The sequence below is a fragment of the Miniopterus schreibersii genome (assembly GCF_964146895.1).
Source record: "Miniopterus schreibersii genome assembly, chromosome: 5".
Taxonomy (NCBI): Eukaryota; Metazoa; Chordata; class Mammalia; order Chiroptera; family Miniopteridae; genus Miniopterus; species Miniopterus schreibersii.
This window is the reverse complement of record NC_138106.1, coordinates 57,951,989-57,967,684: the sequence shown is the minus strand read 5'-3', so window position 1 is coordinate 57,967,684 and position 15,696 is coordinate 57,951,989. Positions and strand designations below refer to the sequence as shown.

The 15,696-nt window shown below is 37.8% G+C and overlaps 1 protein-coding gene across 1 annotated transcript in view; it reads right to left on the bottom strand.

Annotated features, from left to right (window-relative positions):
* MORC1 (MORC family CW-type zinc finger 1) overlaps window positions 1-15,696 on the bottom strand; it is a gene marked incomplete at its 5' end in the record, with an annotated part of 137,846 nt that overhangs the window by 99,549 nt on the left and 22,601 nt on the right. Inside the window, one exon of the mRNA XM_081138323.1 lies at window positions 14,025-14,130. Within this exon, the coding sequence (XP_080994449.1) occupies window positions 14,025-14,130 (106 nt within the window). The remainder of the gene's footprint in view (window positions 1-14,024; window positions 14,131-15,696) is intronic.

Here is a 15,696-nt window from a genome sequence, read left to right as displayed (position 1 = left end):
AAGTGCCCTTAGAGAGAATACAGCTCTTTCTTTTGACTGTCCTTAAAGCAAACACATCTCTATCATTTGAAGGTAAAAGTAATTCAAAGCCAAGTTTGAGAATTTGAGAAACATAGTAGGGGATCAAATTGGGTTAGATAAGTGAAGTCTGGAGGAATCCATGTGCAGCTTTCATATGGTCTCTCCCTCTAATTACGGGTCACACAGAACATACTCTTCCCCCAGCTATGAAAGTGCAGAAACATATGTGTGATGTCTCTGCCCAACGAAACCCATTACAGACTCAGCACTATGTGTTTTCATTGGGGGTTGGTCACATAGGCCCCCTCTGCCTAGCACATATCAAAGCTCCAGAGTCCCAGAAAAGAAGTCGGTTTTCAGTATAAACCATACTGTTTGCATAGTCTAGGCACACTCTGCCAGCTTTCTCTATTACAAAAAGGTTTATATCAACGTAGAGAACTGTTTATCAGCCAAGTTCCCAGAAGCCAGCACAAGACCAACCTTGTAAGCAAGGCTTAAAATGAATAGAAGCCTTCTATGTTAGCCCATTTCTACACACATGCCTACTTTTGAAAGTTCCTATTTATCTGTAACAAACAGAATGGCAATACCTCTTATGCTATTGCAACATCTGTGATAAAAAATAAAAAAAAGACAAAGAAGGTGAAATATAAAGTCTCTATAGGAAAGGGGTCACCCAATGTAACTTTCAAACTCCTTTATACTATGTAGAAGATCCTTCATGATCTGGCTCCCACTTAACTCTCCAGCCTTGTCTCTTACCAGTTTCCGTCTAGACCAGGGGTGGGGAACCTTTTTTCTGCCAAGGGCTATTTGGATATTTATTTATAACATCATTCCCAGGCCATACCAAATTATCACCTTAAAAATTAGCTATGAAAAAAGCTCCTAGATGTACTGAATTTTGCGTCGTGCCTGCAGTTGCCTTGGCAGGGCCAGACCAAATGATATGGCCCACAGACCGGACATTCCCTACCCCTGGTCTAGCCATTCAGGACCACTCTCAGTTCTTCAGATGTGGGATCAGGCTTTCTTATCCCCAAGCAGAGGCACGTTCAATCTTTTGGTTATTTTCGGTTGGCTCTTTCTCACCCATAAGAATGCAACTCGGCATCTCACTTTCTTTCGGAGCCTTTCCTCACTCCCCAAGATTGGGTAAATCACTCGCCTCTGGGTCTCCCCTTCTGCTTTTGTACACCCCCATCACAACACTTGCCACTCAGTGATGTCATTGCCTGTTTATTTATCTGTATCCCCATGAGGCTATAAATTCCATGAGTCTAGCATCCTCATCAATAAATATGTGTTGACTAAATGATAATTATTCAGCACTCCCTTGGCTTAATTTAAAATGAACAACACGGGGCTCCCTAAGTAAGAAAGACTTTTAATGACTGATCATCTTCAATGATAATGCTATCAGTCTATAAATAAAGCCATTTGCTTGGGAAACTGGGATACAAAGGTACTAAGTAATCAATCAGGGTATCTTCAGAAGATCTAGGAAAAAATACTCTTACTCTCTACCCAGGAAGAACTGCTTTGCATCTTTTTCAAAACGTGTTCTTCACTTGTTTCCTCCTAAATGTCTCTTTTCTGCCTTAAACTTTGCCAGAAGTGTCCATATCTCTATCTGCACCTCTCTCTCTCTCACTTTCTGTTTAACTGTCTATAATAAACTGAAGAACAAAAAACAGAGAGCGCAGACAAGACTCCCATTCAGCCCAACCACTGAGATCCATGTCTGATAAAATGACTCAGCTCCAGACACTAGACTAAATTAGATCCTTTTTGGAATATCTCTGAAGTGCCATATTTTTTATTCATATGAATACTGTATATTATTACAAAAATTGTTTTCTACATTTACTGCTGAAGTCCCTACAAAATCTCTGAAGATTTCTTGAGGTTGAAATTAATAAGTCCTGTATTTTCTCGAATATAAAAAAGTGCATAAAGATTTTCAACTAGTTTAAATTCTGAACTATGAACGGGCAAACCAAATTTAATCTTAGGGTAGATTATACCTAAGAGAAATGGAAACTCAAGAAGGTAATTTCAAAGAAAAGTTATAAGTTTTGCAAAGTAATGAGAGTACTTCTGTCATAACCACAGTGTGACAAGCCTCACAGGATAACAATTTGAAGCTGTAACTCTTGATATTCCCAGTCAGCTAAGACATAAATTAGAGACATTATGGAATGCTGCCCAATGACTGCCAATTTAGAAACACACTGTCAATGTGGCACCTAATTTCAAAAAATCACTTTGCACAAAATTTAAGTTCCGTTGCTCTGTATTATAGGATCAATCTCAGAGCTGTTTGGGGGGATGGATTTCGTTGGCCACCTGAGATCCTGCAATGGCAGGCCCATCTGATGACAGCGAATTCTACAACATGTCCTTTTTAGAATTAGAATCTCTGGCCCTAGCTGGTTTGGCTCAGTGGCTAGGACTTGGGCCTGCAGACTGAAGGGTCCCAGGTTCAATTCCAGCCAAGGGCATATACCTCCGTTGCAGGCTCGATCCCTGGGCCGGGGCGCAAGTGGAAGTTTAAGAGACTCCTCTGGCTACTACAGAAAGGTATGGGTAGAACAGGTTTTAGAGGGCCAAGGGTGGAAGCAAGGAGACCAGTGAATCAGCGGAAGGGCTCCAGGAGAGGCATGATGGTGGCATGAACCAGGACAGCAGCAGCTGAGCAGATGATAAGTGGTTGAATCTGGATCTATTTGAAGGTAAAGCCAATATTAAATAAGCAAGGTAGAAAAACCCTCTAATTGCTGAGTATAAAGAATGAGAAAAAGGTAAGACCCACAGATAGACACCTTGTGGAAATTCTTAAAGATTAAAAGAAAATCCCTAAAACTATCCAAGGGTAAAAATGAATCCTTTACAAAAGTTCAGTAATTATATCTGCATCAGACTTTTCATGAACTACATGGATTCAAGAACTTAAATGAGCAATAAGTTCTGAGAAAAACTATTCTGAGCCAGTATTTCTTTATCTGTTTATACAAATGCTGATGGAAGTGACAAAGACACATTTAAGAATACAAAGATTTCAAAAGTTTGCCTCCAACAGACTTTGAAATAATTATTTGAGAATATAATCCAGGGGAGATGCCAAGATGGCTGCAGAGCAGGTGGAAGCTATACTCACCTGCTCCCAGTGCCCAATTAGATTTACAGCTAAATTATAGAGCAATCAGCCTGAATAACCAACTGAAGGTTAGCTGAACTGAACTATTATAACCAAGGATTTACAGAAGAAACCCCATAGAGACTGGTAAGAAGGGCTGAGACGTGGAAAGGGCTGGCTGCTGCACCCACATGTGGTGGCTGAGAAGCTGGAGGGATTTCTTGGCTGCAAAGCTCCCTCACTCCAGGAGTGAAGGGTCTCAGCTTCAAGCAAGGATCCCCAACTCAGAGCAACAGAGACAGGAAGAGGAGTCCACATAGCATCTGGTGGTAAAAATCAGTGGGGATTCAGTCTGCCTGGGAGAAAAGGGAGTTAGCTAGAGGCCAAAGGCCACTGTCCCAGGGTCAAGCACTCCTACTGTTACGGCCCTAGCCTAGGGAGTGCATTTCCTGGTCCTCCAGCTACTGGAGACACCACTTTGCCATGCTAAGTTCCTGCAGAGGGGTCTGCTGGACCCAGTGGGGACCTTTGGGGGCTCTTTTTCTGGAGAAGCTCTTGACAGAGACTCAAACAGTGATCTTCTGGGAATATATCTGAAGGAACCCAGTCACTAGTTCAAAAGAATACATGCACCCCTATGTTCATTGCAGCATAATTGACAATAGCCAAGATCTGGAAACAGCCAAAGTGCCCACCAGTAGATGAGTGGATAAATAAGATGTAGTACATTTACACAATGGAATACTATACAGCTCTAAAAACAAAGAAAATCTTACCATTTCCAACAACATGGATGGACCTGGAGAATACTATGCTACGTGAAATAAGCCAGTCACAGAAAGACAAATACCATATGATCTCACTTATATGTGGAATCTAATCAACAAAATGAACTGACCAGCAAAATAAAAACAGAAGCTTAAATACATGGAACAGACTGACAGCTGTTAGAAGGAAGGGGGTTGAGAGCTAGCTAAAAGAACATGAAGGGATTCAGCAAAATAGATGTGTGTGTGTATGTATATGTATGTGTATACAGATACACAAACATATAGAGAGAGATATACAGATATCACATAGACAAAGACAATAGTGTGGTGATAGTCAGAGGTAAATGGCGTTAGGTGGTAGGTGAAGGTGAGCAGAGATGGGGAATGGGGACCAAAAGAGCCTTTGTTTGGGGCAAAGGGCACCCAATGCAGTGTTCAGATATTTTATTTAGTTGTACACTTGAAACCTGTATAATTTTGTGAAGCAATATCACCCCAATAAATTCAATTTTTAAAAAAGAGAGAATATAATCCAACAAATAAACTAATAAATGATGAAAACAGAGTGGTAAGCAAGGAAAAAAACTTTATAATTTAGTCTAAATAATGATTTATGCAGGGTGTGATAAAATACTGTAAAAGTTTGCATATGAATCCTAGATAAAATAATCAAAAAAGTGAAACTGGTAAGAAAGAAAGATAAAAGCATACTAAGGCCTTGATTTATTTGTGAGATGACATAGACACTGATTTAACTCTACACTTTGATAAGAAAACTGTAAGTTTAGATATGTTTATTTAAAATGTAAAGGTACTCCAATGAAAGCTATAATGGAACGAATAATTTTCAAACTAATAAAATTTTTTGAGAAATTAATCTTCCCCTTTAAAAAAAATCACCAGTCAGCCAATGTCATGAAGGGGATAAAAGGAAAAATGAAGCAGAGCAAAAACTAAGTAAACACAAATAGCAACCAAAGAAGCAAAGTAAATATACAACATAAAATAAGGAGGCAGAGTAAATCTAACCACAGCAGACGTCACAATAAATGTGAACAAGGTAAATTACCTATTAAAAGATAAAAGCACTACCTGGTGGTCAGACTTCACCACACTAGATTACAACCCTACCACATCCACAAGTGACACACTGAAGGGGCGCACTTGGTGAACATCAAAGCCCCACTGAAGTAAATCCTGATCCATAGGGTGTCTCCAGCACAGCAGCTCTTTGGCTGTAGTTGCAGCTGGTCCTCACAGCTGATTGGCCTTGGGGTCAATTGCTCCCAGTGACACCAACAGCAACCAAGGCTCAACTACAACAGGACAGTACACACAGCCCACACAGGGGAGCACCTAGAAGGCCCAGCTCAGGTGACTGGGGAGGCTGAACCACTGGACACTACAGGACTCCTACTACACAAAGCCACTCTACAAATTCCAGGAGACACAGCAGCTCTACCTAATACATAGAAACAAATACCTGGAAGCAGCCAAAATGTGGAGGCAAAGAAACATGTCACAAAGGAAAGGACAGAAGAAATCTCTAGAAGAGGAACTAAATGAAATAGATCCAAGCAAGCTAACAGATACAGAGTTCAGAATTTTGTTTGTAAGGTTGTTTAAGCATACTAATAGGGAAATAACTGAGAAAATCGATAACATAATAAAGTACCAATTTGAAATGAAGGCTACACAAACTGAAATGAGTAATTTACATGGAATCAACACTAGAGTAGAGGATGCTGAGAATCAAATCAGCAATTTGGAACATGAGGAAACAAAACCAACCAGAAGAGCAAAAAGAAAAAAGAATCCAGAAATATAAAGATAGTATAAAGAGTCTCTGGGACAACTTCAAGAGGCCCAACATTCATATTATTGGGGTGCCAGAAGGGGAAGAAAGAGACCAAGAAATTGAAAACCTATTTGAAAAAAGAATTACAGAAAACTTCCCCTACCTGGGGAAAGAAATAGACTTACAAGTCCAGGAAGCACAGAGGGTCCCAAACAAGAGGAACCCAAAGAGGCCCACACCAAGACACATCATAATTAAAATGCCAAAGGTTAAAGACAAAGAGAGAATCTTAAAAGCAGCAAGAGAAAAGCAGTTACCTACAAGGGAGCACCCATAGGACTGTCAGCTGATTTCTCAATAGAAACCTTGCAGGCCAGAAGGGAGTGGCAAGAATATTCAAAGTGATGAAAAACATGGAACTACAACCAAGATTGCTCTACCCAGCAAAGCTATCATTTAGAACTGAAGGTCAGATAAAGAGCTTCACAGATAAGAAAAAGCTAAAGGAGTTCATCACCACCAAACCAGTACTACAGGAAAAGTTGAAGGGTCTTCTTTAAGAAGAAGCTAATGAACAAAATAATCTGATGAACTAAATAGATCCAGAGACATTAATGCATGCAACAGATGATCATATTTCAGAGGAAAGAGGGAAGGGGGGTGGAGGGTGGGAAGAGATTAACGAAAGAAGTTATATGCATATATACATAACCCATGGACACAGGCAATAACGGGGTGAAGGCCTGGGGAGGGGGTGGGAGTGAAGTGGAGGGGGTCAATTGGGGGGGGGAAATGGGACACCTGTAATACTCTCAACAATAAAGATAAATGAGAAGAAAAAAAGATAAAAGTACTAAGACTGAGTTAAAAATCTAGTTATGTGCCATTTATGAGAGATAAGCCAAAACAAAATAGCACTGTTAAAAATAAAGCAGTGTCAAAATATAGAGAAAGAAAAGTTAACCAAAGAAAGCAAACAGGTTAATATTAGACAAAAATAGAAACAAAATTGTTAGAAAGCATTAACTGGAACATAGAGGGATACTTTATTTTAACAAAAGGTTCACTTAAACAAAATGATGTATGTGTCCCAAATCTAGCAACTCAGAATCATATACAGCAAATACTAGCATAAATACAAGGAGCGTGGACATATCCATAGACACTGTAAGATGGTCTAACCTAGTTCTCAGAAACTGAGGATGAAGGAGAAAAAAATATATGGATGATCTGAAGAACTTAATTAAAAGCTTGATGGAACAGAATCTGTCCTTCACAGAATTTTATTTCCAATGTTTAAAACACTAGGCAAAAAGAAAATCTCAACCAATTTTCAAGAGCAAACATAGCACAGGCTACATTCTCTATCCCCCCAGGAACATAATAAAATATAGAGAACAATAATATATTGAACAGTATATTTGAAATCCCCCTTTAAAAACCTATACACTTGTAGATTTTTTAAAGTATCACTTAAAAGTAATTCTTGAGCTAAAGAGAAAATCAAAATGGAATTTATAAACTATTCAAAAATAAGGAACAATGATAGTTCTAAGTTTTGAAACTTATACAATATAGCCATAATACAGGGGGGCAAATAAGAGCCTTAATTGTTTAGATTAGAAAATGACTTTAAAAGTAAACAAATAAAATATACACCACAAGGAAACAGGAAAAGTGGAATAAGAAAAATCTAAAGAATATAGAAGAAAATAAAAGAGAGTATCAAAATAAAAGATTAGTATCAACTTAGTGGGTTTAATGAAAAGAATCCAAAACTTTTAAAGACAGTTGGAAAAGGGATGGCATAAATACATGACATATAATTCAACATGATTCTTTCCCTACAGATGCAACCCACTTTCTGCATATCACCCTGGAAGCTATGTATGATTCCCTGGCACCCCTCACAGAATGCATTCACAGATTCAAATTCTAATTTAAAATATCACACATTAAATGCAAACTTCTGCCTCATCTGCATTCCGAAATTCTGAGATGTCTGTTATCTATTTACACATTTTTAAAATTTAAGTGAAAACAGATTGTCTTTGGACTGACATTGCAAAAGCCCATGCCACCACTGCCTGTGTGCTTGAACCTCACTCCTAATGAAATTTTCATGAGGTTATTGTCATCTTGAAACAAGGCCCTGCCAATGGTCTGATTACTATGGTTAGTGCCTCAGCCCAAAGCAGATAAAGGGTTTTGATTGCTAAGTTTAAAACTGATGCCAAATATTCACAAGAACTATACAAAAGTTAAGACTTTTTGACTCAGTATCTCCCATCCTGAGAATCTGTCTTAAAAAATAATTCAAAAGAATAAAAAAAATCCATCTGCATGAATGTTTATGTCATCATTATCCATAAATAATGTGAAACATGAGGGCCAATGTTAGCATCCAAAAACACAGTAATAGTTCTATAATTTATCATGAATCTATTCAATGGACTATTATAAAGCCACTTATCAAGAAAGTTTTATGAAACCAGACTTATCAAGACTACATAACAGCCCAGCCGGGCGTGGCTCAGCAGCTGAGCATCGACCTAAGATCGAAGAGATCAGGGTTCAATTCCCGGTCAGGGCACATGCCTGGTTGCAGGCTTGGTCCCCAGTGGGGGCGTGCAGGAGGCAGCCGAGATCCACGACTCTCTGATCATTGATGTTTCTATCTCTCTCTCCCTCTCCCATCCTCTCTCTGAAATCAATAAAGACTACATAGCAAGAATAACATGATATTGTATATAAAGAACCATAAAGATTCCACCAAAAAACTACTGGAACTGATTTAAAAATTCATCAAAGTAGCAGAATGTAAAATAAATATCCAGAAATCGGTTGCATTTCCATGCACCATTAATAAACTATCAGAAAGGGGAAAATAAGAAAACAATCCCATTTACAATTGCATAATAAAAAACAACCTAGGAATAATTTAACCAAGGAGGTAAAAGACCTGTATTTGGAAAATTATAAGACACTGAAGAAAGAAATTAGGAAGATACAAATAAATGGAAGCACATACCATGCCCACTGACTGGAAAAATCAATATTGTTAAAATGTCCATACTACCCAAAGCAATCTATATAGATTCAGCACAATTTCTATCAAAATACCAATGGCATATTTCACAGAATTAGAATAATCCAAAAATGTAGATTGAACCACAAAAGACCTTGAAAGGCACAGCAATCTTGAAAAAGAACAACAAAGTTGGAGGAATCACGCTATCTTATATCAAACTATACTAAAAGGCAATAGTATTCAAAACAGCATAGTACAGGCATAAAAACAGACATATAATCAATGGGACAGAATAGAGATTCCAGAAATAAATCCATGCCTATATGGTCAGCTAATATTTGACAAAAGGAGAGAGAACATACAACAGGGTAAAGACAGTCTATTCAATAAATGGTGTTGGGAAAATTAAACAGACATAAAAAATGAAATTAGAACACCGTATACAAGAATAAACTCAGAATGAATTAAAGACTAAAATATAAGACTCAATATAAAAATCCTAGAAGAAAACATAGGCAGTAAAATCTAGAACATTTATCTTAGTAATATTTTTACTGATATATCTTCTCCAGCAAAGGAAACAAAAGAAAAAATAAACAAATGGGACTACATCAAACCAGTAAATTTTTGCACAGCAAAGAAAACCATCAACAAAATAAAAAGACAGCCCACTAAATGGAAGAAGCTATTTACCAATGATATATTTGGTAAGGGGTTAATATCCAAAATTTATAAAGAACTTCAACAACTGAATACCAAAAAAACAAAACAAAAAAACAACAAACAATCCAATTAAAAAATGGGCAAAGGACCTGAATAGACACTTCTCAAGGAGTACAGATGGCCAAGAGACATATGAGAAGATGCTCAATGTCACTAATCATCAGAAAAATACACATTAAAACGAAAATAAGATATCACCTCACACCTCTCAGATTCGCTATCATCAATAAATCAACATACAAGTGCTGGTGAGGATGTGGGGAAAAGGTAACCCTCATGGACTGTTGGTGGGATTGCAGATTGATGCAGCCACTGTGGAAAACATCATGAAGTTTCCTCAAAAAGTAAAAATGGAACTTTTTACTCAGTGATTCCACTTCTAGGAACATATCCAAAGAATCACAAAACACTAATTTGAAAGAATATATGCACCCCTTTGATCACTGCAACGTTATTTACAAGAGCCAAGCTATGGAAGCAACCCAAGTGCCCATCAGTAGACGAGTGGATAAAAAAGTAGTGGGACATTCACACAATGGAATATTACTCAACCAAAATAATGAATGAAATTTTACCATTTGAGGCAACAGGAATGGACCTAGAGGTATTATGCTAAGTGAAAGACGTCAGAGAAAGACAACTACCATATGACCTCACTTATATGTGGAATCTAAAGAACAATATAAATGAACAAACAAAAAAGAAACGGACTCACAGATAGAGAACAGACTGATGGTTGCCAGAGAGGAGGGGGTTTAGGGAACTGGCTGAAAAAGGTGAGGGGATGGAGAAGTACAGATTGGTAGTTACAAATTAGTCAAGGGGATTTAAAGTACACCATAGGAAATACAGTCAAAAGTACTGTAATAACTATGTATGGTGCCAGTTGGATACTGGAAATATTTTGTAAAGTATGATTGTTAACCAATACACTGTTTACCTGAAATTAATACAAAATAATATTGACTGTAAACCATAATTTTTGAAAACTTTAAATATAAAAGAATAACATTAAAATGGAAAAAAGACTACATAATAACTGAGAATGAAGTTTAGAAGCCAATAATAAATAAAAAAGAAAAAGAAAAAAAATGTGAGCCCTGGCCAGTGTGGCTCCTTGGTTAGAGGTCTGGCTGGCACCCCGAAGGGTCTCGGGTTTGATTCCTCGTCAAAGGCACACACTGGGTTGCAGGCTTGATCCCCCCCCCCCCCCCCCCGGGCAGGGAGCATGCGGGAAGCAGCCAATCATTCTCTCTCACATCGATGTTTCTGTCTGTCTGTGTCTCTCTCTCTCTCTCTCTCTCTCCCCCCCCCCTCTTCCACTCTCTCTGAAAAGCAATGGAAAGAAATATCCTCAGGTGGGGATTAAAAAGCACACACAAACAAGCAAAAAAGAACTATGAGAAATTACACTTCAACACTAGAATGGAATAATACAAATTAACAACCATAACAGGCAAATTCTTTTCCTAAAGAAATTTTAAAATACTGTTTCACTTTTGATTTTACAATAAACAAAATTGGAAGAAAGTAATACCAGAACACCTCTTCTCTGAGGCCAAGTAAAAGCCTGAAAGATTATATTTCCCTATTCCTATGTAGAAAATTAAATTATTTTCAGAACCAGCAGGACCACAACATCTAAGAAGGAAGGTGAAAATAATACAGTTCTAACATCTGAAACTTGTTTTGGACAGATGTACAATCATGCCCAGTGGGTTTAGGGGGATATAATAACCACAGGAAAAAGAAATGGTGCCCAGCCGGGCGTGGCTCAGCGGTTGACCGTCGACCTAGGAGCCAGGCGATCAGGGTTCGAGTCTCCGTCAGGGCACATGCACGCGTTGCGGGCTCGATCAATGACTCTCATCATTGATGTTTCTATCTCTCTCTCTCCCTCTCCTTTCCTCTCTCTGAAATCAATAAAGATATATTTAAAAAAAAAAAAAAGAAAGAAAGAAAAAGAAATGGTAAAGGAGTTATTTCATTACGAACCACTATTCTAGAACCGAGATAATGTAAGCTGTACTGGATTAGAAGTTCAAATATCAGAAGTCATAAATGCAAGAAGTGTCAGGAAAAAAACCTACCTTGATCCAGAAGTGTTCTTTTAGCCCCAAGAGTTAATTTTTTTCCAATCTTTTAGTGAAGAGGAATGGGGTGTTAATGTCAGAACCCACCAACTTTTCAGAGGAGAAAACTCAGGTGCCACCCCTTTTTGGAACCACCAAGGTACTCGTATTGGAAGCCATAAAATATGTAGCATCCTTGGTACAGAAATTATGGCCTCTTTACACTAATCCTTCCTCAGAAGACTCCATCCTTGTCTTTAAAAAACTTTATGATTAAACTATGAAAAATTTTGTTGAGCCCGGCCGGGCATGGCTCAGTGGTTAAGCGTCGACCTAGGATCCAGGCGATCAGGGTTCGATTCCTGGTCGGGGCACATGCCCGGGTTAAGGGCTGCAGCCGATCAATGACTCTCTCATCATTGATGTTTCTCTCTCTCTCCCTCTCCTTTCCTCTCCCTGAAATCAATAAAGATATATTTTTTTAAAAAAAGAAAAATTTTGTTGAAAAATCAAAAAAAAAGAGGAAAAAAAAAAAGAAATCCAATGCAATGTTCCAAAGTGAAATTGTACATATCCTAGGTCTGATCCACTTTCTTCATTTTATAATTAACTGCCTAAATGGCTTAAGAAGCTTCTGGCTTCATTAAATAATCTGGAAACAGTAAGAACTTTTCCCCAAAGCACGAGCTGTCAAATTATTCCTCTAATAATGTATTGTTTCCTGATGCTAGTGTTGAAATGCCAAAGCACTCTGACAGATAACTGTTTGAAAATTTATGCTCAAGACTTTTAAATAGCATGAGATATTGGTTTTAGAACCAGCTCTTAAGTGGAAGGACAGGGCCAATGGGAAAAGGGGGAGATAGTAATGGAGGTGCCAGTAACAATTCTGGACCTCCTTTCTGATATTGGAATATTAATGTTGACAAAAGGGTTCCCAACATTTGCCCAATAATAATTATGCTGGATTTTTTCCGAAAGAAAATAACCTCCATTTCTGTGTAAATTAAGAATTCCAGCCTGGCCGGGAGTGGCTCAGTGGTTGAGCATCCACCTAGGATCCAGGTGGTCGGGGTTCGATTCCCGGTCAGGGCACATGCCCGGGTTGCGGGCTTGATCAATGACTCTCTCATCACTGATGTTTCTATCTCTCTCTCTCCCTCTCCTTTCCTCTCTCTGAAATCAATAAAGATATATTAAAAAAAAGAAAAAAAAGAATTCCACATGTTGCAATAAGAAAAATATAAATCAGAAAAAAATAGAGAAGATAATCTAAAAGTGTGTTACCAAACATTATATTTTCTAACTGTGGAAAAGACTTTCTAAATTTTACTTCAAAGGCAAAAAAAAAAGTTTTTCTTTAAGTTATTTGTTTACTGGGTGTTAATATCTTAGTCTAAAACTGCACTGTCCAATAGGGCAACCACTGGCCATACGTGCCGATTGGGCACTATTTCAAGTTGATATGTGCTGTATGTTTAAAATACACTCTGGATTTCAAAAATTTAATATTAAAAAGAGTCTGTAAAATATCTCTTAGTATTTTTACATCGAAATTGAAATTATAACATTTCATATATACCAGATTAAATTAAAACATTAAAATTAATCTTACCCGTTTCTTTCTACATTTCTTAATGTGGCTACTAGAAAACATAGGAGTAAATATGTAGTTCATATTTGTAGCTTGCACTGTATTTCTACTGGACAACACTGGTATATATAATGACTCCAACTGGACTAAATTCCTTTAAATTCCCTCTAGCTCTAAAGTTCTAACACTAAAAAGCTGCACACTCAAGCTAGTAAGTTTTAAATACAAAGTTATTTTAGAGAAACCTGGGTTTAGTCACCATTTCATTATCTCTCCACACCCCCTACCACTTTCTCATTGTTTCTATGGATTCCTAATAGCCAAGAAAAACAAATCTGTCGATTTATTTATTTATAAAATGCAAGCACGCAGTTCATGGCCATTCTCAATTGACATTTGGTCCTGTTCCTTTTTACTACACACCATGCTGATGCCTATTTAATGCTCTGCATGAATAATGAACTTTGTATGGGCTTTTTTTTTTTCTCCCCAGTTTTAATATTCATCAAACAGGACATCTGGAATTAGAGATTATTAGAAATCTTATATTCCAGTGGTCCCCAAACATGCTGGCACGTCTGGGGAACATAGAGAAAATATTCATTTCTAGGCTTTATGTCTGGAGATTCTGACCCACTAGGTCTGGGATGACACAGATCCTACACTTCGTAAGAAGCTGCCCAGGTCACTCAGAAGCTCAGTGAGGTTAGGGAACTAGCAGTCTAGCCTAACTTTCTTCATCTGCAACAAAGGTAAAATGAATTGTCCTAGCGCTAAGGCCCAATAGCCTGAGACCTGGCACCAGGACGGAGGGCTCCTCACTACAGCTCTGTGCCATTCTGAGACCCTCTGTCCCACACACACATTACTTACTCCTCAAGAGCTCCGGCTATCAGTATATCTTCCTTGTCAGTTTTAACATCCAACTCTGGTTCTCCATTAAGCAGAAGCTTCAAGTTATAAATAACCAGCAAAGTACCTAGTGGAAAACAGATGTTTGACTTGTCAATATTTTAACTACGCAAAATATTAGTCATGGTGATATTATCACATCTATTAATTTAAGCCTCCTCTAGGCCAAATTTCCCTTTGTACTTCGGTAACTATGCTTGGGTAAGTTCCAAGATATATGTCTTATAGCAAATTCCACTCTCTGCCAGAGAATGTTGAGCTTCTACAGTACAGTGTTTCTTATTATTACTCAATTTATTATAACTCTTTCAATGTGGATTCTAAAACTTGGGCACTTTTCATAATTTGCATTATAAATATTGTTAGGAGCCTTAGCCAAATTTGTATTACCGGTAAAGCTCTCATTGGTGTAACTACAATCAAGGCACATAAGAACAAATATGAGTTTTAAATTTTTGTACAAATATGAAGTATACTGCTTTTAGACCCTATCAGGGGTGTTGGCAAATTTTTTTGGTAAAGAGCCAAGTAATAAATATTCCAGGCTTCACACACCATATGGTCTCTGTTACAACTACTCACAACTCAGCTTTACCATTGTAGCATAAAACCTGCCACTAAGAATATATAAATGTGTAAGTGTGGCCATATCTCAATAAAACTTTATTTACAAGAATAGATATGAAGATGAATTTGGACTATGGGTATGGGCCATAGTTTGCTGACCCTGCTCTAAAGCATACTTAACAAAAAAGCCCAAAGTTGTTTGTAATATGAAGACAAGCAGGACTATCAGAGAAAGTAAAAGAACAACCAATTACACTTTGTTGGTAGTACTTAAATGCAAGGGAGAACAGCACAGTGGTTAAGAATTGGTCTTGGGAACCAAAATGCCTGTGTGTAAATCCTGGATCAACCATTTACCGGTGCAATGACCCCAGATAAGTTTCCTAACCTCGCTGAACCTAATTTTTCTCATCTATACAGTGGAGCTGATCAAGTATCTAAAACACACTTGTTTTGAGGATTAAATGAGTTAATTTTTATAAACCATTTAGAAAAGTATTCAGGAAACAGTACACTCTTCATAGGTAATTTTAAGAGTACATCACAATTAGAAGTCAAGAGAATACATCAACTGTCCTCAAAGTATATCGTGTATGTGTTAATAAAATGAATACTATAATTGCCAATGTTTTTCTCTATGAGAAAGAGAAAATGATGACACAAAACATCACTATTAAACAAGATGCCACAGATGAGAGAAGAAATTTCAAGAGTAAGGTAGGCTGCCCGGCCAGGTGTGGCTCAGCGGTTGAGCGTTGACCTAGGATCTAGGAGATCAGGGTTCGATTCCCAGTCAGGGCACATGCCCGGGTTGCGGGCTGCAGCCTATCAATGAATCTCTCATCATTGATGTTTCTATCTCTCTCTCTCCCTCTCCTTTCCTCTCTCTGAAATCAATAAAGATATATTTTAAAAAAAAAAAACAAGAGTAACGTAAGCTAAGTCAGAAACAGATTTCTCAGAATTTTTCTATGAACAATACATAAATCAAGGAGTGGTAAAAAGCAGAGCACACATAGCTTTCTCTAGGGGAGGCTTCTTTTGCTTTTAGATATAAAAAGTGTTG